Raw genomic sequence first — 25,042 nt, forward strand, 5'->3', positions numbered from 1 at the left:
CCATACTGTAATTACACTAAGATATTTCATGGCATGTATTAGATTTATTTATCTTTGTTACCGACCTTCCTGGGTGGCTAAAGAATCAAGCTCTGCAGCATAGCAGAGGTGTGTGTTCATGTCTGATAAAATCCCAGTGAACAGTAAAATAYTGTATTCTTGCCCTGCATGTGGGCTGGTACAATATGTAATGTTCTTAATATATTCATAAATATTAATCGAGTCAACTCTTGTAAAATGTTTGTAGCCCTTTTCACGCAAACATTGTCTGGTTCTGTGGAATACAATGAATTTCTGAATTGAAGAGATGCACAAACTGTAAGTTCTCAAAGCTATTTAAAACTTGCACTGGAAGTTGTCAGATTGTCAACGCCTTTGTARTGTCCTGTTCCCCTAAGAAAGGGGRACAGTTGCTRTTGCAACTCTCACAGTTACTGAAGAAAGATATCAAAACTGTTATCCAGCTATTATTACATGAAATTTGTTACAGCAATTATCTTTAACTGTGTGGATTTTCTAAAAGTTCTGTTGCTWCTGGAAAATCTGGAGACAGAGATTGCCTCCTCACTAATTAATAAAAGAAATCAAGAAAAKGTAGGATAAGTGCATTCATGCATCAAATGTGCAAATAAGGGCAGGTAATATTTGGTACCTTAGAAAAAGGTGCYAGTGAGGGGATACAAGAGAAAGATGAGGTGCTGGGCTGAAAGAACAATCCATGTTCTTCCAGAGCAGAGGAAGCTCTGGGCTGTATTTCTCGAAGCTGAAGGAGGTGACGTTACTCAGATGAAAATCTGTGCATGGATAGAGGAGAAAGACAACCCTTAGAGAATAAGCAGAATATGTTAATGGATGTGAGGCATTGGAGAGGGATTGAATGGGTTGTGGAGGGCCTGGCAACTCCAGGTGGGCTTGAATTCACACAAGAAGATTTTAGGGGAATTCTGTAGCACATGACAGCAGGCTGTGGGTGACTGAGCACTGTGGTGGTCTCTCAAGACCAAGTCCAAAATGTTGCTGACAATCCAGAGTGGGGGAAAGGGACCAGGATAATGATATTTGCTCAAAATTTTCAAGMGCAGTGACTCATAAACATGAAATTGAATATGTAAGACTCTATCAGAGTAGAAGTAATTTGCTCATATAAAAACTCATAGAAAAGTTTTTATAAAATCTTTTTTAAAAGCAAGTTCCTGAGCAGAATTGAATTCAGAATAAACTTTAAAACTGAAGTGAATTCTTACTCAGGTAAGTCCCTAATTTTATTTTTTTACATTATTTTAACCTTTTTTTTTAATCTTATCATTTGCGAAGAAGCTATCCAGAGATGACTGTGTGGAAAAAAGGATAGATTGCAAAGCCTGGCAAAACAGTAACCAAGGAAGGGAAGCAGAGTGTGGAGAAATCTCTGAGGAATGATGGGAGCAAGAGGCAAAATTCAAGAGGGAAGGCACTCCCAGAAAGGAGAGGCAGCTGGGTTTGATGCAGCCAGGCTCAGATGTTCTGAGGCAACTGGCACAGGCTGACACTGCTCTTGTTCACTGCCTCTCACAGGACTCTGCGCTTGGAGAAGGAGGGAAACACTAAGGAGCAAAAATCACCCTTGACAGCTTGGCAGGTCCAGGCACCACTGCAGAATTTCACAGTGGACATGCTTTTGTAGTTTGAGAGCCTGCAGTGCTTTGATTATCAAGGTGAATTACAAGGGGTGCTTCTTGATTCATCTCCCCGCTCTGCTGCTCCTGGCTCCYTGCAGACTGCGCTGCTGAGGAGGGTCCCAGTCCTGGGCACTGCTGGTGCATCAATCCACACCAATCTTCTTGACAATCATTATATCTACAGGTATCAGTGTGTGGTGAGAAACAGCTGCAGGGTATATATAGAGTCACACAGAATCTGATACTGGAGATAAAAGTCTGCTTTCTTCTTAGTTACTAATTTGAAATAATATYTTTTWAAATAACTAAGATGGTACAGGGCCCACAAAGCCTCAGCAAATGAAAAGCAATTGATGACATACTGAGAAGAGTAGGTTCTTTAGTCACAGTAACAAGAAAATTTAAGAATTTCTACTAACATCAAATATATTTCTCCTTGTACTTTGATAATTCCCAATGCCAGTTGTGGATTCATTTTTATTTCCATGAGACGAAACAGGAATTATCTGTTATGCCACTTTGTTTAATGTACTGGCTTCCAAGATTTGATGCTGTAGTTATTTGGTGAAACTAGGGGGACTCACAGAACAAACAGTCACTGCTGAAGTTACGATTCCAGGATCTAGAGAATAGATTGTTGCTACAATCTAATGTTTGTTTGTTTTAGTGAAATGCAGCAGCATTTGTCTGCATGGAAACTGTAATTTAACATTAAGCAGTGGGATTTGMCTATGCTACTGCAGGCTCTTTCTTACCAGAGACCTTTTGGCAGCAAGGCAGAACTCACCTTGGTGGATGAGGCTGCTCAGGGAGCTGCTCCAGGGACAAGGAGGWGGGGAATGTCAGCCTTCACCCTCCTGCCTGGCCCCTGAGCCAGCCAGACTGAGGGTCCTCCCTGGGAAAGGACTGGGAGGTTACTAGGAATAAAAGGTCTGGACTGTGAGCTACTGAACACTTTTTTTCTGATTTTGGAGTTGTAAATGCTGAGATCCACATTATACATTAAACAAGGCTGAGACTTGAAAGCCACCAACTCCACTCTAAGCATTGACATAAAAAAGAGTTGTAAGACTCATGTTAATCACAGAGGTCTCTGCTGGCTATCAGTGGAATAAAATTATTTTGATTTGTGCCTTGAAATAGTCTTTAAAAAYGAATTCAGGTCTCACTGCAGAAACAGATGGGTTTTATTTATCCTTTTACTACTATTGATAGCTATTAAAGAAATGTGAGGTAGTCTGTACGTTCTACTTRGGACTTTTGAACAATTATTTAATGAAAAGGCATAATGATTTAAATTTTTAGAGGATGTTGAATTCCTGCATAGTTCAATAAAGCCTTTAGTTACCAGATTACATATTAATTTTGCCAGTGGTAAGAAACTTCTTTCAAGTGGCATAATTAATTTTCAGTCATGTAACTGGCTTTATGTAAGATATCATATTTAGCAGATGAGACATCTGTTAAGGTGTTTCATCAAACTGAGCTAATACAGGAGTGAAAAGAAAAAAAAGTTGTATTCATTTGTTCTGAAAGGAAAAAACTATTTCAGAAGTCTTTCATTCAGTTCCCCAGTGTAYAGTATTCACTGTGTGCTTGATGTTTTCAAGTATAGCAAAATTTTAATTTCAAAAGTAGCTTTATTTATTTCAAAATYTTCAATAAGCTTCATACTTTTTATACAAGGAAACAGTCTTAACATAACATCATTCTCTCTCAAACTGACAAAGCCTACTATTTTTACCTCACAAACATGTTTGGGTGGGCATTAGATTTCCTTTGGGGTTCTCAATCTCATTATTTTTATCAATAAAAAGCCTCTGCTGGACAAAGGAATAAATTACATATAAATGAAATATGAGAGATTACATGAGAAGCTCAGCTTTTTGCTTAGTCTACTCCAATATATTTGGCCAAACATCTCAATGTCAGAGGCTTTATAAGTATTCTACAGGATCAGTCCAGCAAAGAGAAATCGATAACCAGGTAATGGATTTGATTAAAATTTTTCCCCTTCCACCCACTCCCACAAGCCAAATGTTTCTACCCACACTAATCTGTTCTGGCATGTGGAACTGTTGGTTATTCTCTGGGGGTTTAGAGATGTAAATATATACATAAAGTATATTTTAATTTCAGAGAGCTCTGTTAACTACTGGTGAGTATCTATTCCAACAAAAGAAAAAACAGTGTTTGTATCTCATTTTAATTTTCTTTAGAGAGCTCAGTTCTGCAATGTGCTTTTGAAAAATAAGGGCTGATAACAACTGTAACTTTGTTACAGATTTAGATCCTGATTTGTTGGTCAGAATTTGCCCTTTTWTCTGTTAGACCAGTTGAGGAGAATTTCTTTGCACAGGCCAGGCTTYCCAGCAGATGTCCAAACTTCTGGAGATTTTCTTTTTTGCCAAATCTTCAGGTGTCTCTTTTACCCCAGTACTTCTCATCTCTTGACTGTGAGGTGGTTGTAGTGGCAGCCCACGTGCCACAGGGAAGGTTTGCGTTCAGAAACATTCATARTTAGGCCATTAGTGTTCTGCAAGGATGTTACCTCTGCTTTAAAGGAGTCATTTTTTCATTTATTTCAATGGAAATACCCAAAAATGTTTCTATTGCATGGAACCTGAACAGTCTATCACGGTATTGATTTTAGAAAGCAAACAGTGTGTGGTTCCATAGTGTGGTTACTGAATAGGCTTCACTTTTCATCCAGARTGACCAAGCTTTAATGAAAAACTACCTTTGGCTTGTATTTCTTGGTTGGTAGAAATCCTAATCACTCCAAGTTAGTGATTTACTAATAATGTYTCCATTACAATAATTCAGCAAGCAGCAGGAGAGACAAGTGCCGAGGCCAGTTGGAGAGAGGAAAGAGAGGAAATGGTTGGCAGAAACAGCAGTCCTCCTATTGAGCAATTCAAATATATATTTGAAATAACTACAGGAAGAGAATCCATTGTGATGAAACGTTGCCCGTCACTGAAAGTGCTCTGTAGTTGCTTTCACGGGTGGCTTTACAGCTTTACACACTCACTGAACTTCAAAATCAGTGATTGAAAACCTGTTGATGAACTAATGCCATTTCTGCTGATTAATTTGCTCCCTCTCTGTCACAGATGCAAAAMATCTCTTCAAAGGCTCTATAAAAAAGACCTCAATCTTCATATTCACAGTGTGTGGCCTTGGATACATTAGAAATCCTAATGGGKATAAAAAGTTAGCTAGTCTTTGTGTAGTATTATTTCATTTATTATTTAATAACCTTAGCTTCCTAATTTATCATTTTAATGTTATGCTTACCTATAAGGTACAAAGTTTTCAAATATACTGAATGTTTTGCCTACATAGAAATGGTCTCATTTTTCTTAAGTGATTGTCTTCTGTGCTACATTCTCCCATTATGTGAATTTTAGACCTGAAAACAGACATATTTATTATTGGGAGCTTTAAACCAATCTGATATTAGCTGAAAAGACATTGTGATTATCAATTTCACAAAACGAGTGTCAAGTTTAATCTTTCTCTTTCTGACAAAAGTTTATTTAGTTATTCAGAATAGTTGTTTTGATGTGATCGTTTTGACTTAGGAATTGCAAGGAAACTTTCTGATCAGCTGTGTGGGTAATTAGATTTGGTGTTCACTTGAAAGAAAGAAAGCAATTTCTATATGATAACCACTTTGATAGAGAAAGGGTGGAGGAATATGCAGTTGAAATCTCTTTACAGAGTATCAATAAAATGGGATATTTCTAAACCTATTAGTTCAGCTTCAGTGAAGCCAAGAGKGTGTTCTGTTAAAGTTTTGCAGAAATTTGCCTGCTCTTCACGGAGTTCTTGGTTTCTTTTCCTGCCCATCCTCCTGATTTTCAGTTCCTGCAGCTGCCTGGGAGTCACCAGGAGCAGTTCAATTTTGCTGATTCTTTATTTACGCTGAGAGAAAAAAAACTGTTGTTCACTGTGGTGGGTTCAGATTTTGAGTAGTTYAGGCTTTCTTCTGGCTTCATCAGCATTTTGAGCTGGGGAGCTGGAGTTGCAGAGGAGCTGCGATCTCTCCGGGGCTGGGTAGTCTCAGTTCACTGCTCTGATCCTGAACGTGTTGCTTTCACTCTGTTCAGAGTCATTATACACGTCAAAACATCTCTCTTAATAGAATCTCTTGTGTTATGTTTCTCTGAGTGCAATTATAATCTTGATGCCTTTAACATCCTCGGTTCATTATTGCTTTCGTCTGTGCAATAAAGCCAATTGTATTTTCCCTTAAGTCTGCTGCAAGGGTTCTAGTGGAGTGGCTAAGGAGATATCCGTGTTTGTTATATTGTTAAAATGAGCCTTTCCTAAAGTGCAGCTGTTAAAATCACAAACATTAGTGTTAGAGTTGACTKGAGAATGGCAATTCAATTGAGGCAATATCTGAGATGTTTGAATTGGAAATAACCCCCAAATATTTAGAGTGTTTACAAGATTTTGYCTGGAACACAAACTCCAGGTATGAATTGCAGTTATTTATTGTGTTTCTGTGTTTCTCCTAAACTGTGTCTCTGCAGTAATTTGGGGAAGTCCAGATACAGAACACTTGCAGCAGCACAGGTAGCAGGAGGAGTTGCCCGACTGGGAATGAGCATCAGAACTTGTTTGACTGCTGAGGGATGTGGAAACAAGTTCTTTGTTTGCAGTAGTTGTTTTCTTTGCACTTGAGTAGTGTGTACATAAAACAAATGGGCAACAGAGGGCCACAGTGTTTGTGTCCATGGTTTAGATCACCTTTGAGAGGTATTGGTTTGAAGGGTTTTCTGGTGTCCCCCCCTCTCTTGAGCAGTCAGGCTGCATGGCCTCAAGGGTGAAAGTTCAGCTTTCATGCAAAGCCTTTCACTGAAGGGGTGGGAGGTTATATTCACTATTCACTTTGCTATGCTACTTTCTCTTGTACCAGCCCGGGATTCTGCTCATGTGCAGCATTTCCATTCCTCCTCCACTCTTGGAGTTAGATTGTTATCGATCACTGTCTCCATTAACTCACTCCCTGCCCTCGAGCTGTGTCCCTGTATCCCCAGGGCATGGCTCAGTGAGATCATCGCTTGCCCCAAATACAAACACTGGGCTCTTGAGCTGTCCTGTGTGTTTGCTTGGCCTTCACTGTCAGGATCATTACACAGTGCGAGTTAAATATCCTTCCAGGGGCCTGGGAATGTTCAAATCCCTTGCAGAACTTTCCACCGGCTGTGAAATCTCTGTGCACTCACTGAACTCTCTCTGCATATGAATATGCAGCTTAAAAATGATGCTCTGTACAAACATGCAAATGGGATTAATGACTGTGGTTCATYACTGGCTATTGATTATGATTAGACATCACTGGACCACCGTTGGGGGTTGATAATGGATTTAAAACAACTGATCCACAACTTTGCATTTCAGAGGAACTGAGACATAGGATTATTGCTGTTAATATAGGTCATAAATCTGTTCTGTACATGGAATTCATGTATCTGAACTCCTTCCAAACTACATTTTTTCCCTACTTCAACAGCCTTTCATTAAGATTTGAGGATTTGGAGTCATTCCAATGGAGGAAAAATGACCCAACTGGATGGGATGGGTGTTGAGATGAAGTATCACACTGTAATGGCACACTGTTTAATGTATGCCATGGATATTGATTGGTACTATGCACCATTTTATGTTGCCTAAATTCAGTATTTTAAAAAWTTAACAGTGTATAGAAAGACTCTAACTTACACTGTATTGTTTGAGAGGAACTGTTGGAATGGCACAGAATAGATCTCATTTCTGGAAGATAGGGTAGTTTTGCTATGTTTACTCATTATATTTGATTTCAGGTGAAATAGTTATTTCTCATGAAGTTAATGGAAGAAAATTTACTTGGCAGTAGCCTACAGAATGGTGTCACAACTGGACCCAGGAACAGTGTTTGCCTTCAGCATAAGCAGCCTTCATAATTGTTGGCGATATCACAAGCCAGACTCCCACAACCTCTCTGTTTCAAACTGGAGCCCAGGATGCTCCTTCCTCTTGCTAAATAGGTGTCTGATTTTGCTATGGGGTATTGAACATGCGCTGGCAAAAAGCTCTTAGAAAAAGCATCATTTTTAAAAATGCAAAATAATTATGAAAAGGTAATTTGTTGCTGTCCAATTTTTGCCTAGAACCCTGCATTGCATAGTGCCTGCTGTTTTGCTGACACACATTTTGCTACATCTWTTCTCCAAGTATGTTAACTAGTTTATCTTTTGTCTTTTCATCTTCATTCCTTACCTGATGCACTTCCTAAGCCTCCTAAAAGACAATTTTACCTGTGCTAAAACTGCCTTCTACCAGCCACCTAAATTATTTTAGATTCTCATTTAACCACCTCTAATTCCATGATATTGAGTGGGGGCTAGAACATTAAAGGGTCTAGAATGGGACCACACTGAATATTTTTTGGGGTGTACCAAGCTCAGCTACTGGATTTGAATGGGGCAGGCCTGACTAGAYTCTGTGTTATTTGTAACGTGCATTGGAGCAATCTGGAAAATAACAGGAAATCATTCTAAAAAAATATCATTCTAACAAAATGACTAAAAAYCATTATAATGATCCTGCATGTAGTAGTATAGGCTGTGCTTAGAATGGGCCAAAACCTTGGGGAAAAGGAACATCTGTGCACAGGAAGAGAGCGGTGAGAAAGGCACCTGGTGAAACAGGATTTCTGTGTGTGTGTGTGTGGTGACACACGGCAGCTTCTGGTACCAGTACTGAGTTCAGAAAGAAAAAATTATTTAAAGGATGGAGGACTTGCTAAATTGAAACTTGTTAATAAATGATATGAATTTGTTATCTCAAAGTTCATCTATATCATACCAGAACTCTTTCTGGTAGTTAGGAACATGTTGTGTTTAAATGTTTGCAGATGTGAARCTATCACTCTTGAGATGGGAAGTAGCCTCAAGGAAGTTTTTATSTAGAAGGTGAACTTCACTAAAACAAAAGTTTGCTACTTTTGTGATGCCTAGTCCTGGTGTTTGTCTATCCAGAAGCAGTTTGGTGCCAAAATCTTGCTTTCCAGTTTGCCCTTGCTGTCACAGCCAGCTGCCAGCCAGGCAGCACGAGGGGAAACGCTTCTCCTGGCACAGGTCAACATTTGARCAGGAAATATCACAGAAAGATCTCACAATTGGGTAATGTAGAGTGAAAAATTGCCTCAAGTTTTGTACTTGGCATGGTACACATTGACAGTTTCCTGAGGATTTCCAGCCAACAGCCTTATGGCAAAGGATGTTGCAGGATGGTTGCGTTTTTCTTCTCCGACAAAAAGCCGTGTGCCCATGTGCCATCCACCATCTGTTGGTTACTGCCGTGCTTCCGGCCTTTGGAGCTGCTTCCTTGGCTTGTAGAATGTCAGTTTATAATTGATTTTGCATTTTTAAAATTTAATTTTTTTTTCCTCACCTTTGCTGATAAATGAGAAAAGGTATTTCTGTATTTCTACTGCTGAGTGTTCTGGCATTCACCTTCTGTATAAATGACATTTTATGTCTATTAATAAAGTGAGTAAAATTGGGCTTAAGATTATTCTGAAGGATGACACATGTTACAATTACTACATAAAATGAATCTTAGGCACATAGTCCACCAGAATAATTAAAGCAACACCCAAAATGAACCATAGATCCAAAAAAACCCTAGGGGTTTTTAATAAGAAGTGTCACTGTAAATAATTAATGAGTCTCAGAACACCAGCAACCAAAAAGTGAACTATATCTCAAGTCTGTTTCAAGGTTACAAAATCTTAGAAACAAAACCATTGCTGCTGAGTGTTTTGTTCAAACACAGATAAAGAACATAAGGATGGCTCCTCATGCCAGATTTTTCTGGACCATCATCCTGTTTCCAGCAGTGAGTACCAGGGGATGCCTCAGAATGGCTAAGAATAGGAAAGACATTTGTGAGGTTTGGTCTTAGTACACCCCTGGACTCTGCTTCTTAATTCAAAGTGTCTTGAGCCAGATGCCATTTCCATGTAATCYTTGGTGTATTCATCTTCCAGATCTTTGTCCCATCTTCCTTTGGACCCGCAGAGAGTTGGATGCACATCATCCTTTACAGAGGAACTGTGCGAGTAYCCTGCCTGGTGGGGAAAAAGATCACGTGTTGTCTTTTCAATCATTTTAATGGGAACTTTTAAAATAATAAATTGACTCCAACATTTTCTAAATTCATCCCAATTATCATCTTCTCCGGTGAGAAGAAAATGAGGGGCAGTTACAAAGTAGAAGAATAAAAAATAGTTCAATGACCGCATAGCTGAACCGATGTTTGGGATTTCCATCCCTTACATTGTTTTCAGTACCAGCTGGAAAATAGAGCATTTAAATACAGCTCTCATAGCCAAAAGTGGGACTCCAGTGGTAGGTGTCTACTTTGCTAAGTGTAACTGTCTGGATCCCTCATTTTAACCTTTTCCCAAGAAAATGGAGCTTACTATGATGTATTTCCCCCAATCCCCCTGGAACATATTCCTTATGCTCTCTTCCACTCTGGTAACTTTTAACTTGCAAGGTAGTTCTGGCAAAAATTGGAAGACAGAAGTCTGAAGGATCAATCAATTCTTAATGTATTTATTTAACCARCATCTAAGATAACAAAACAAGTGGGCAAAAGATGCTTCCATAGGCATTCGCTGTTCATTAGTTCTGTTCTTCATGGAATAATTTTTTTTCTAGGCATTTTCTTTCTTTATCTTTCCTCTTTGACCTAGCATAAAATGTCAGCAAAATTCAAGTAAACTTTAGCAGTATTTACAGTTCTTCCCTTGTACTTTACTGTGCCTACTGTCAGCCTGTGCTGATATTGCAAATAATATAGAAGCTTTCAGAATTTTGCTTTAGAATAATTGCATGAATACAGGTAAATAAAAGAGACATCAGTTTTCCAAGTAACTGATTGGAATATTGATTGSAAAGTGTTTTTCAGTTGTCATGATGAAAGACCCTTACCCCTGTCATGTTTTGGACTGCATRTTTAAAATTTGCTGTTGCTGATGCTTGTGTTGTTTAAGCTCCAGTCAGAGCTGCCTCTTGCTGCAGCTCTTTTAGGATGCAAAACTTGAACATGAGTTGTGTTTGGCTTAGTTTTGCTTTGAGAACTGCTGTTAGCCAGCACTGTGTGTAAGGCTTTGCTCACCACCTTTTGGTTTGGGCTGGCGTTGCCTGAGGGAAGGAGCTGTGTCTCCATTAGTGTGCAGAGCACTGGCCATGTCCACAGCCCCACAGAAGTAATATATGTATATATAAGACATAATGTATACCATAATATATACAGTACATAATTAATATGTGTATTACAAATACAATTTGTATGTTTTTGTATGTGTGTTGAATCTCATCAATGCATACGAATATCTCAGAGGTGGGTGGCAGAGGGTGGTGCCAGACTCTTCAGTGTTGCTCAGTGACAGGACCTGGAGCAATGGCCATAAACTAAAACACAAATTCCACCTCAACATGAGGAACTTCCTTCCAGGGATGGTGGTGGAGCACAGGAATGGGCTGCCCAGAGAGGGTGTGGAGTCTCCCTCTCTGGGGCTTATCACAGATCTAATKATACAGATGGATTTATCCTTTATTTTGGCTAATGCAAGATGACAATCCTTGCAAGTGTGGAAGGATGGGATGCATGATCCTGCTTGGCAGCTGATGTTGTGAAACAGAAGAGCTTTTCTAGCTCGGTGTCTTCTGATGGAACCTTCTKATGATCCCTGAAGCAGCTCAAGGTTCAGATCTAAGTTCATTGTCCGGAGTATTTGAAGCAGCAGCAGTATTTGCAGCTGCTGTGACTGTTGGAGTTAGGAGTGACACATTTGCAGGGGAGCTACAGCTCGATGTAGCTGTTGCCTTCACTCGACTGGCCTTCCACAAAGGCAGTCAGCCTCCTGAAATGCTGTAAAGTGTCTCTGTGCCAAAGGCTCATGTTGTTGCTGAATATGAGTCTTCATTATTAATGTGTCTACAACWTGGGAAGTGTTAATGGAGAGGTGTCTTGTAGTGAGAGCTGTGAAAGTGGAAGGAGCAGGAATGTGTAATGCAAGWAAATGTGTGTGTGTGTTTAGAATATGAGGGAGGAAAGATTTAAGGCTTGAGAAGTTAATGTTCCATCCCTTTTTGTRGAAGGTGGGATTAACGTTTCCGAAGTTTTTTTCCACTCCAATTGTTTCTCGAAGGGCAGGTTTGCAGTATCATTTAGGAATATCAGAAATCAGCTGAAAGGTAGAACTTCATGTGCATTTAATGTTTTAAAAAATGRTCTATCCATAGAGGCAAGCCAGGGGTTACAGGGCGCCATGGGTTCTCCATTGCCTAGAACTTTGGAAAGAGAAATATGTACAAATATATACAAATACTTTAATCAATACAGGCATGTTTCATCCCATATAGTCCTTTGGTCTGCTAGAAGKTATAAACAGAAAACCCCAAAACCAGACCAAACAAGACCATACAAACCCAACTGATCGGGATCCACAGAGCACCATGCACAAAGGTGCTGCTGCTTTACAAAAACACCAAATTTCTAAAAGTTGGCAAAGTTATTTGCATATATGTGAACGTGTTTCAAGTGACAGAATAAGATAGGATTTACCTTTTTCTTGTCTCYGAATATCTTGCCTAGTTCTTTGATGTGTTTCTTAAAAACCAATTAAAGTGTTTTATTCTCCTCTGAGTTAGATATATGCACACTGCACAGGAGCTTTCACTGTTAGTGATCAGTCTTAAATTCAAATGGAGATTATGTATATAGCTGCTGATAATTTAGGCTGAGGCTCTAATGTCATATTTCCATGTGGTTTGAATATCAGAATCAGCATGCATTTTGTTTGAGAATCAGTCATATGATAGAGAACTATGTGGGTACCATACATGGTTAAACTGACAGCCTAAATTATTAAAAACAGCTGCCTTTTGGATATATTTGATTTTTTTCCCTTCACATGATCTTATAAAGAAAAATAGCATTGTAAAAAACTGTTGCAGCTGTGAGTAAAAAACATCATCTCAGAATCTGGAGTTTTCATTTTTTGTCTCCCAGGACTGAAAAATGCTGCAAATCAGAGAAAGTGTGTCATTATTGATCAGCTATTAAGTAGATAGGGTTTTTTTCCTTATAGCAGCATTTTGATTTAGATGTCTGACTTGGCTTGACACAGCACTTTCCTGTTCATAATGTGTGTGTCTGGTCTGAATCCTGGTGTGTGCCAAGGGATTCCTGACCACAGAGTGCAGCYGCTGTGCTAAAGCAGCCATGGCAGCCATCATTCCCACCAGCACCATTTGTGCTTCCCAGAAAAGTTCCCTACATGCAAAATTGCAGATCCCCTTCCTTCAGTGACCTGATGCTTTTTAATGCACAGGGAATAYTGGGGAGCTTGTGTTGCAGGGGGCTGGGGCACTGGGTCCCTCTGTCCCTGAGTATTTTTGCCCTTACTTCCGTTGTCAGTCTGTCCCTCAAAACTGTTCCCTGCTACACTTTTGTTTTCAGTCTCCACTRTTTTTTTCTCTGATCTGTAAGGAGTGCTAAACCTCACTTGTAACTCCTTCCCCTGCTGCAGATTGCCAAATTGAATCCATTTGAACTACCTTCCTGCTCATATCTGCTTTCTGAAAGATTTTCATCACTGCCTGGATGGTGTATTCTTGAAATTCAGCCCAAGAAGCAGTTCTTCGTGTAGCATTTTGGGGATTATATATTAAAAAATGCATAAGCCATAAATCTCTTTCTGTGATTCACAACAGTGGCAGTGCATGTTTCCCTCTGAATCAATTGCAGATTTCATCAGTCCCACTTTATACCTGCCTCTGAATTTGTTTTAAGCCCTATTTCAGAAATTTATAAGGGCTATGATAATTTGTCATTTCTCTAATTTTATTGATMTCCAGAAGTGAAATCTAGCTTATTAAAAGTGCAAGTGTTTCATTAAAAAAAACACATTTGTTCCTGGTAGCTCAACAAAATTAGGGTCTCCTCTGAACCCCTACTCCGACTTCAAGCCTTTATACTCTGGTATATGTGACAAAAGCTTCAGAATTATTCCTGGGCAACATTTAAAAAACTGTTGAGAGATTAATCTCTCAAATCTTTGTCTTAGGCATGGGGGTGTAACTGCCTTAATGAATATTATAATGATATTTTCACCAAAAAAATAGCGATCTAAACCGCAAGTGTTAAAAATAGTCAAAAACTTGGGTAGGTGATCTTTCATAATGGCAAGTTCCCCCTTAAGATCTATCAGGTAAATGATGCACATATTTCAAGCTGTCGTAGGAGCTACTTTTACCAAGCAATTCAGTGGACATCTATTGGAAAAGGAGGAAAGGGAGAATATAAAATAAAAGGGTTGACACCACAGGTCCCAGACATTTTTTTTAATAAACTGTAGCAGTGAATTAAATATCTCTGAGTGTATTCTTACTTGAAGTTTTACAATAGTGCTTAGGATCAACCCTTGAGCTGTTTTCAGTTCCCACAGTTTTATATCCAGAGATTTGGAAGAAGGATTTCTACTGCCTGTGATAGGACCTTTGCCATTATTCAAATAAAAGAGTTTATTGGATCCTAAGGGCCAGGTCATCGTATTGATGTTGCTCAAATAACAGCAGAAATTGGTCTGAAAACCTATGGCTTTACTACTTTTGACCTGTATTTTTATGTATTATCCTCAGACATTTTTCCTGTTTTTTCATTTTTGTTTAGTATGAAAACAATTGAAACAAATTTTTGCTTAGAAAATTAAAACCTCCGTTGTTCCTGAGAAAGCTGCATTAACTTTTTTCAATATTCTAGAAGAGTTTGGCATGAAGACATTTTAGATAGATTGATCTAACTTACRTATCTTGATAGGAATTATATTAAGAAGCCAAATTACAGGATACATKGAGACATTTATGGCAGTGAAGCCCTGGGAGCTATGAGCATGGCTTTGGAAATTAAGCCTCGGAAATCGGTTGGGAATTCTCTGAAGGGCTTATTGAGCATTTGATCAAGGGAGATTCATGAATTTCCTATACTTGGATTTTTAGCAAGTTCTTCTTGAGGTCATTTGACAAAAACTCTCAAGGATGCAGAACTGTGCTGAATAAAAAGAAAATTTGTTTTATGAGTTTAAAAGCTGGTGAAAGGATAGGAATCAAATGCCACTTTCAAAATGGAGAAATTAATTTCTGAGTCCCACAGGGATCTGTGCTGGGACCTAAGTTATTAAGATGAGCTCATAAATTGGGAATGGAATGAGGGGGATGTGTTTGCTAATTAGCAGGGCTGTGAAAAAGCATGTGAAGAATTACAGGAAAAGATTTCAGTCTCAACAGTTGACTTGATGGCAAAGCAGCAGCTGAAAATCAATGCAGGTGAGCACAAAGTAATGCACATAGGAAGAAATGGTTCTAGGATAAGAATAAATAACAGGTAAGAATATGTCTAATTATCAGTGCTCAGGGAGGAAATCTTGGTGCCACTGTGGTCAGTTTGCTGAAAATTTCTGTACAGTAGTGCAAAAATATGGTAATTAAACTGAAACACTGAAATAAACCAGGAAACAGTGCCATTGTGTACCTTCCTTGGGTACCAGTGCCATTGTGTACCTTCCTTGGGTACCTGTTCCTTCCCCTTCAGCTGAAAGGGTGCTGAGAGAGATGGAAAATGTGCTCCAAGGGCTGGAATCACATTTGCACAAGGAATGAGTCGGAGTCTTCATCTGRGCAGGGAAACAGGACAGGGCCCTGTCCCACCACAGTGGTGCCACTCTTAGACATGGTGAAGGTGTACTCAGTGTTTGCTTTTAATCACAGTAGTAGAATTAAAAGCATCAGATGAAATGAAGTAAGGTATTTAAGACCCCAGAACAGCTTTTCACACAAGGCATAATTAAATTTTGGAATTCTTTGACATAAGAGATTGCAGGTGCCAAAGGTTTGCATATGTTCAAAAATCAATTACTCATAGGGGAAAAAAAATCCATGGATTCTTCTTAAGCACAAAGAAATCCTGAGCCACAGGGTAGGTGGGGGAGAGTTTAATAAGAGAATCACTCCACATACTTTTTCTTATTAKTTCATTAAGAATCCCCTACTAGTTATATAAAATGTTACAGATGGACTCTTAGTCTGAAGCCATATGTCCATGTTAAAGGMAACAGAATTATACAGTTTATGTCTTGGATTTGACCAAAAAAGTCTGAGCTGAACTCTGTATTTTTCTTTTATGTAACACATCAATGATCCCAAGAGACAGTGAATGTGTTAAGTGTTTATACAGAGTTAGAACAGATAAAATTAGCATGCTTTAAAAAAATAATTTGTATGTTCAAAATGGTATAAATTTTGGAAATAAGAAAATATTCTTCCCTGAATCGATCTTATTCTGTTTTGAAAGCAGTTCTCTGGGCTTACTTTATTTTGTTGATGAACTCAWAAATAGGCTACAAAAAATAGGTATGTAGTTTCTGGAAGCTGTGTTTCCTTTCCTGTGGGGAACAGCTACTTCCCATTTTCTTTTCTTTTGATAGTGTACTAATACTAATACATGGCCATTTCATCTGTGATGTGTCAGAAAACTGTGCACAGTAAAAATATGAATGTTTCCAAGGATCATTTTTGTTCATGTGTATTTTAAGATAAAATCAACAATTTCAATTTAACCTTTTCTTCTAAAGAGAGTTAAATGATTTTGCTTGAAAATTYCTCACGGATATCCTGGCTCACCTCTGTGCTGTTTTTATTCCTGATGCAGTGGCACTCAGCTGGTGACATCGAGTGGGGACACCACGGTGCGGATCTGGGACCTGTCCAGGCGTGGCTGCATCCTGACCCTGCGGGGCCATTCCCGTGCTGTCCACGACTGCTCCTGGCACACCTGCGGGGAGTTCGTGGCCTCTGCCTCCATGGATGGCACCAGCAAAATCTGGGATGTGAACAGGTATGGAGGCTGTGTGCTTGCTAATTGATACCTTCATTAATAACCAGRGCKTKTGTTGTAGCTCCACATCAATTYGTGGGGTTCACTCGGAGAACACGGGAAAATTAAAGGGAGTCCTGGATTCACCAGATAAAGGCTTTATTAAACAGGGAGCTGGGAAGGACCTAAATTAGTGCCAAATTGAAAATATTTGCTTTCACTTGGCATCTCTTATTCTTCATTGCTGGAGGTTTTTTTTTTAAGGTAAGAACTTTGTGGAACTTCAATATGTAATTTAAATAAATAACTGAATAAAACTTTCTGTAAGTTTTCCATATACTGTTTTGAGCTCATAAGTACACAACACACTTTAAAGTTAGCCAAGTGGAAATTTATTTTAGTCATTATCTGTGTTTCAGCAAGGTGACTCCTGATTAATAAATCAACGTATACSTTCTTTATTATCCAGGCAAATGCATTTTTATGAAGGTGCTTTTAGAATATCAGTGTTATTTGTGCTTACCAATTAATTATTAGTTCCTTAACTCGCTGCAGTTGTCTTCAGTTTTGATTAACTTACACCTTAAAGAAATGGAATGGACTTACCTCTTTCCAAACTATCTCATCTAGACTCTTGAATTACTGTACTGTACTAGGTCTGATTTTTAACAACTGAATGTCATCACTCCACAGAGAAGTTTCCAGTCTTATAGGCCTTTTCCCAGGTTCTTTATTATTCTGTCCTAATGGATTTTTCCATTTCCTATCAGTCTTTTTCTTCCTTTGCATTTGAATGAGGTGAAATACCCCTTTAAGCTTGTTGGCCACTGCAGGGGAAGAYGCTTCACTGAAAAAGCAAGGCAAAATTCCTTCTTTTCTTTCTTTTCCTAAATCCCTCCCAGTCTTGTGCAATTGCAGTGAGTCTTGAATGGAGACTTTTCAAGCTGTTGTAATTCATCCGGATTTCTTTGAGAGTTAATTAGAACTCCATCAGTATCAGATTTCCAGTCTTCCCTTCCAATCGTGAATTGAGGAAGCTTTAAATWATATTAAAAATACTGTTTTCAAAATGGGATAACCCATCTATCCTTTCATGAATTATTCCAAATTGTTTTGGCTAAAAAAAAAAAAAAAAAGTTATGGTTTGGCAAAGTTCAAGCCAGCTGAGAAGTGGGTTTTATAACAGAAATTGTCAGCCAGCTCTGAGAACAGAATGGTGCTTCTACAATTACTATCAGTAATGAGAATTAATGGTCAGTGTTTTCCTTAGGAATGGAAACAGGAGAAATCCAATGTATTGTTGCCTCTTTTCTTAACCTCTTGTAGGATTTTAATGCTTTGATCATCCTTTATGGCATATTCATGACCTTTAAGAAATAATACTAAGAATAGCTTTAATTTTATGTCAGAATGGGTTTGAATTTGCATAGACAAAGGTTCTGTTTAGACATTTGAAAATGCCTTTTCTACCGAGGAAGCTTTTGTAGTCAGAAGAATCAAAGCAAATCTTCACCACCAACCCATGGTGCCTCCCACTCACACTCATCACCAACTCCCATTTCTGCCTCCAGTCTATCCGAGCTGTGCTTTGCCTGTGAAAATAATAGAGTAACATCAGAGCCATGATGTGAAAGGCTGACTGTCAGTGTGGAATTATTGGAACCTGAAGTTATGCAAAATCTCAGTGGCTAAAAGCAGCAGGAAGTACAGAAAAATGTGGCATAGTCTGATTGAAATAGTATTCAGAGTATGAAAAAAGAAGGCCCAGTGCTTCACTGCTGCATTTTCAATGTGCTCCCAGTAAAAGCCCATGGCTGGGTGATGTTAGACCTCAKCCCAAACACCAGGTGAGTTCTGCTGTGGTGCATCAGGTGAGTTTGTAGAGCTTTGTGTGGTGTAGGCACCTGGTGAGAAATGAGGACAGTGCACAAATGACACACTCTTGAAGAGCTTCTCTAAAAGGGCCTTGATGACAAGATGTGGCTGTTTGAAGCCTAAGCCATCCTGGTTCTGCAGAACAGCCCTCTGCACTTGGGCCTCATGCCCATGTTGGCTCATTCAAGTGAAAAATCAGCCTGTGCAGGATGTACAGCAAGATCTGGAAATACGGGGAAGCAGCGGACAGATTAATGGGGTTGGTGCTTTCCACTGGATTGTTAAATTGCTGCTGTTACATTTGGAGCTGCTCTACAAAAGAGCCTGCAGTGAGTCTGGGCTCAGCAGTGCTGGTTGCTGAGCTGCCTGGCTGAATTTGCAGCACCAATGCCAGCTGTTCCCAGGGTGTCCCCTGGAAATGTGCCACGAGCCTGGAGTCCTTGGGTGCAAACACAGCCAGATGTGTGGGCACCACAGGAATGGGTGCCCTCCTTCAGCCTCCCTGGCAGCCTGGGGCTGTGCCACAATAGGAACATGGAGCAGGCTTTCCATGGTTTATGATGCTTGGAAAGATCTTTTTCTTCACATCCCTGCAGAACAGGTGCTCATCCAGGTGCCATCGTCAGCATTCTCCCTCTCCAGGTGCCACAAACTGAGCCCAAGATAACACCCTTGGGGCAGGGTAATAATCAGTGATCACAGTTAATCTAGTGGTTTTATTCTTTCCACTAACAAGGAATTAGTATTTTATAAATGAGAGCTGTCTTTCTTCCTTAATATTATATATTTGGATGGATGCCTGCTTTCAGATTGAATGAGCCTGGAAAGCAGCAGATTGTAGGGGGAGAAAAGCAAGATGGATATCAAAGCTATCACTGCCACCTCTCTGAAAGAGATCTGTTGTAAATAAATGCTACAAATAAAAATACATCCATTTCTGTATGAGTGACAGTGATCATTTTATTTCCAGGCTTCAAAAGGCCACTTTTATGTATTAGAAACATACTTTTCTATAAATGTTGCTTTTGAAAAATATACATCATTCCTTGTAGTTGTAAACTTGCTATCAAGAACCCAGGGAGGCTATTTGCTGTCTTTGAGCACCAAAATCCAAGGTGTAATTTGCACAATCATGAAATCCATTATTGGATTCCGAAGAATACAGGATGCAAWATCTTGAATAGGACAATGTTGACAGCAGTTTAAATAAATTACATAATTCTTTGCCAATGATGAGAAAAGTCTGCCTACTACATACTGAATTTTGTTTTAGTGGAAAGTGAAATTATTGCTGGGTCTCTTGCTTGGGGCTATTATTATTATTATTATTATTATTATTATTATTATTATTATTATTATTATTATTCACAAATTGTTTTCCTTTGTGTATACTGAAAGCTTCAATCATATATCAGGCCACAAATTACATTTCTTCATATCTGCTGTCTTCAAAGTTATCCCAACTACTTAATGATAATGGAGACATGAAGTTGGAGAAGAAAGGGAGAAGTTTATAATTTGTGACCAGGGTTTTACTCAGCAGCACAGCTCAGGTTGAAAATACGCAGCCASTTATGTTCTAGCTCAGCAGGCACTTGCAGGGGTGTTTTCTCAGACCGTAAATTCAACACTGTCAAAGTCATTTTGGCAGGATTAATTTTAATTATCCAGTGGTAAATATCATCAGAGATTTACAGCCTGATCTCTGATATGCAAATCAAACTCAGCATCATATATCTCATGTAAACACAGGCGGTTGTTTAGCTTTGCAAACATATGCTCTACACTGAATGTTAAATGCAAACATTGTTATTTATGCTTTGAGCTTGAGAAATTGCAGCAAAGTCAGAACAGTCAGAACTGGTTTTCTCCAGTTGATCCATTCTACACTCATTATACCAGTTCTCCATTTTTCTCTGYTTTCTTTCAGTAGTACAAATTATAGGGAATTAGGCCCATCTGAGAAATAAGAAATGTGATTGTGGTGTCCCACAGCAGAGCCCAGGGTGAGGAAGTGTTTGTGAATTTGAGCCATTTCTGATTGCTGTTCCCTCATCCATCACTCATTTGTTTTCTATTAACCCAGTAATTTTTGTCTRCTCCCAGAAATTTCTCTCATAATCAAATTTTATTTAAAAATTCTAAAATGTGTATTTACCTCAATCTCCAGTTGTTTCTAGCATCCATTGATGCATTTGTTCACGTGCAAATTTTAGAAGAAACTCATCTGTCATGATCACTGTTAATTCTCTGTACAACYTCTAAGATGTTGTCTTGCTATTAAATGTTAATATATTCTTTATTTATTCCCAAATACAAAAAAAAAAAAATCGTTTACACCTTTTACTTCTCTTCAACATCACTGGATGTTTTCACTTTGCCCAAGTCTCAAATGCATATGACATTAATTTCTAGTTTATATAGTAATTCCTTCTTTTGCTCTTAAGCCCCTATTAAAATTCTTATCTCTTGTTGTGGCCTGATAACTTCTGTTTATAGTYATGTTTCTCCTCATAAGAAGCATTTAATTTGAGAAAATTTAGAGTTAGTATTTAAAGAAATCAAGTAGGGGTGGGTTTTATTTCATTAGAAGCCCCTCCTCAGCTACAGCTTTCCATGGAATGATACCATGCAGCAACAGCACTGCATGTGTTTTGTCAATACACATCTTGAGTGTGTGTAGTGCGAAACATGATAAAGGTGATGTTAAACTGCTGTTATAGTTTGTGGTGGGTTTTTTTTTTTTTTTTTTTGTCTAGTAAAGTAATAATTCTCTAAAGTAATAGTTTCATGTTGCTGGAATTGCCAAGTGGACTGCTCAAACTCTTTGCTTTGTACCATCAAAGCAATGTGAAAAGGCCCAGGGTTTAGCCTGGCTTCTCCTGCCATCCTTGACATTCATTCTSTGTTTCTTTTTCTTCCTTTTCTCTTTAGGCAATGGACAGCTTTGAAATGCAATATTGACTCTCAGATTTGTAGTGATTTTTCCCCACACCAAATGCATCCATAACAGGATCCTGTAAAATCTCCTCTGAAGGAACTCTCAAAGATTTTCTAGTTCTAAAATGGAGCTATGTTTTCACATTTGGAATCAGGATGAGGGTGTGTAGGCARTCCTTGTCCAAATACCCCATTTGAGGTGGCACTTGTCTGACTGGCTGCTCGGTGGGACAGAAGCCACAAACTCTTCTGGCCAGATCCCACGTTTAATTGATTCCAGTAAAAGTGGAGCTAATCTATTTTCAGAGAAGACAAATGTCCTCCAGGAAATTAGAAGCAGGTAGAAGAACTCGGAGGAAATGGGGAAGGACCATTTTTGGGTAGTTTGTAATGTCTCTCCTGACAGCACAGCAGGAAATGCTTGCCATTTTGATAAAGGAGAATTCCCTTTGGAATCCTCCAAGGAGCACTGGAGAGACAAGCTGCTATTAATCCTTCAAATCAAAACCAGGCCTATGCCCAAGTCTCCAAATTTATAATTATGCTACAATTCCATAACACATTTTTCAGGATCAGGAAAGTTTAAAACCTAGTTGTTATAATTCCCAGAGAGCCAATTGTAAAAAATCAATTTGAAAATGCGAATTATCAGGGAAAAAATTATATTCAAAGCAGAGCTATTCAGTTAAGGGGAAGATATGGCTTAATCTTCATAATACAGGATAAGATGAAGCTTAAAGTGCAAAACTTTACAGGAAATGTGGCTTGAACTCCGTGCTGTAAACTTAAATCCCATTGTGGAGTTAGTACAAGACAACAGGCATCAGTAATGAGAAATGTTTATTATGGTCACATATTTGCAGATTCCAAAGGCCAGAAAAATCTTAGCTGATTCCTATGGAATGCCTAAGCAGGGCAAGTCATACCATTATTTACATTTGCTAAGCTAAAAAAAGAGGGGAAGCCATCACTAAAACCCCGACTTTCCATTCCTTGGTAACATTAAAAATATGTCAAAATTAGTTGCCTTCAAATCTTCCTGGGTGAGAAGAAAGCAAATCAGAATTGAATTTTCAGTAATAATATAGATCCATGAGAAATAGATGGTTGTGTGATTATTAATCAGTCTGTTAAATATGACAAGAGTTGTGTAACTTCTGCTGAAATATTTGTAGTGGTGGCTSTTGGTTGCTAGTCTAGATAAATCCATGTTTTCCATGGCTTTTACTAGAACCATCTGGGGCAATTTAGCCTGTGCACAGGAAGCATATTTGAAGATCTTAGTAGTTAAAGTAATACTTTTTTTAAACTCAGAATATTTCGACTTTTTTTTTTCCCTAAAGCATTGAATATACAGAAATGTAAGTGCTTTGCTTTCTGATTTCTTCTACTGGTCTTGAACTGCACAGCATAGCTTTGATTAATGGAGGGGGAAAAAATCAAGTTACTACTATATTTTTTTAAAACTGAAGTTGAAAATGGAGCTGCTTTCTCAAATGTCTGACTTCTGCAGATATTTGTAGTAGGCTTACCTGAACTCTGCTATAGTTCAGGAGCAGGAGGAATGAGTGAGGTAAAAAAATGAGGTAAAAAAAAAAAAATGAGGTTACTTTCACCAAATCCTAACCAGAGCAGCTGGCAGGTGCAGAAAGCTGAATCCACTTGGATGTATGCACTGGAGGGGGCTCAGATGCTGTGTTTTTCACTCTTTGACAATGTGAAATTCTTTATCTTGAATTCTTTATCTTATTTGCAAGTGTGCAGGTATCATAGCCATGGCTTCTGCAAAATGTTAGTCAGATCTTGAYAGGGCGTTTCCACTGTCCTACATTCAGAGTGTTACAGGGGATCAGCACTGCAGCCATTCAGCACAATTGAAGGCAGAGGATAGTTTTCCACTCCATATCCAGGCTCATTATCCGGCTGTTTCCTTTCTCCCTTGTGTTACATTCACTCATCACTGGCAGACATTTCTTTACCTAAGCTGCTTTCCTAGAAATACTGCCTTGCAGTATGTCCACTAAACCTTAAATGAATTGTACCAACAGAGTAATTCACAGACCAGTGAAAACTGGCAGCTATTATTACAGAACTCAGGGAAGACAACAGTTCATTAAAGTGATGCATTTCCATCATCACACCCATATCCTGTCACTACCAGTTAGTGCAAATATTGCACACACAGTCTGTGATCCATGTTCAAGTGGAGCCCTTTACCCAAAATCCCCATGTGCTGCTGCTCAGGTAATTGTAGTTGTTTCCCTGCTTGCATCCCAGTGAAAGAGGGAGGGCTCTTTTCACCCTAAAAAGAACAGGATACATCTTACTATTCATAAGCAGCAATACTCTGACAGGCATATCCACCTGAATGTGAGCTATTTTTAACTGCTGATGTCTCCTGGTTTGAAATTAGATGAGTCGGTCATTTGATTTCAAAGTAAGAGTCTGATGTAGTGGATGCCTTAATATATGTAAATTCCTCTTGGAATTTTTTGAGTTCTTGTCCTCTGGCTCCATGCACTCTTCAGACATGTGTATGAGATAGTTCTGGATTTTATTTTTGTTTTSTTTTTTATTGGGTTTTTTTAAGGTTTCAGATGTTCCACAAGAGAATTTTCTCTCACAAGTACTGGAACTCAACCTGCTAGAGCAAAATCTATTCATCTTTAGTCTCAGCTGGAAAATGAACACAAGTCACATCTTAGTCCTTTAACAATCACTTCTTACATGAAAAAATGTGCCCTGGGTCTTTTATTGACATTGGAAGACACTGAGTTGTGTTTGTACCGCCTTAAAATGTGAATAAATGCTGTTTCTAGCCCAGTAGTGATTTCTTTTCGCTGTGGCAGTTTTCAGAAACTTGGGGCTCATTTCTGTCCTCAGTCCTTACCTTTCCCTAAGTGGCTGCACCTCGCACAAGTAATACAACTTGGTTGCCCTGTGTGGATTATTCTTTGAGAGAGATCTCCAAATCCTCAAGCAGACAGAGAGCTGTGAAGTCTATTCCTGCAWGATCCAAGTGAATACAATAGCCACAGTCAGTCTGACACTTCCCAGGAAAACAAGGGGGGTTTTGCCTTGATGRAGGTGAAGATCAGGATGAAGCAAACAAAAATATGGGCAATTTTCCTTCTGCACTTCAATATTTGTAGCTTTTCTGCTGTGAATTGAGACACATCACCACACAAAAAATCTTRTTGTAGGCTGACCAATATATTTCCCAGCTAGGAATCAATTCACCATCTGCAAGACAATTTTTATGCATCTATTTACTGAAGTCAGAGCCTGCAAAGGCGTGTGAGTCTGTGGGAAACCTATTAAATATGTATTGGAATTATCCACTTGATGCAAACCCAATGAATTTCTTTATATTTTAGTGTCTCTTTCAAGCATATTTCTGTCACAAACACAAACATTCTAGATAATGTAATCTTAATACTGAGACTGCAGTAAAATGTCAACAAAATTTGTGAATTATTTAATATGGAGCAGACGGTCAAGGAGTCTTCCTGTGGCATAAAGGACCCACGAGTTTGCTGCACACTGGGAACATAGTTGGAGTCAGACTTGTATCCCTACTCTGAAATTCAAAGAGAGAAGTAAAAATACTGTGTGTGATCTTCTGC

General features: G+C 38.8%; 1 protein-coding gene across 1 annotated transcript in view; it reads left to right on the forward strand.

Annotated features, from left to right (window-relative positions):
* SPAG16 (sperm associated antigen 16) overlaps window positions 1-25,042 on the forward strand; it is a 342,338-nt gene that overhangs the window by 162,397 nt on the left and 154,899 nt on the right. Inside the window, exon 11 of the mRNA XM_057389798.1 lies at window positions 16,437-16,622. Within this exon, the coding sequence (XP_057245781.1) occupies window positions 16,437-16,622 (186 nt within the window). The remainder of the gene's footprint in view (window positions 1-16,436; window positions 16,623-25,042) is intronic.

Source organism: Malurus melanocephalus, unplaced genomic scaffold (genome assembly GCF_030028575.1).
Source record: "Malurus melanocephalus ecotype Western Australia unplaced genomic scaffold, MMel_1.1 scaffold_20, whole genome shotgun sequence".
Taxonomy (NCBI): domain Eukaryota; kingdom Metazoa; phylum Chordata; class Aves; order Passeriformes; family Maluridae; genus Malurus; species Malurus melanocephalus.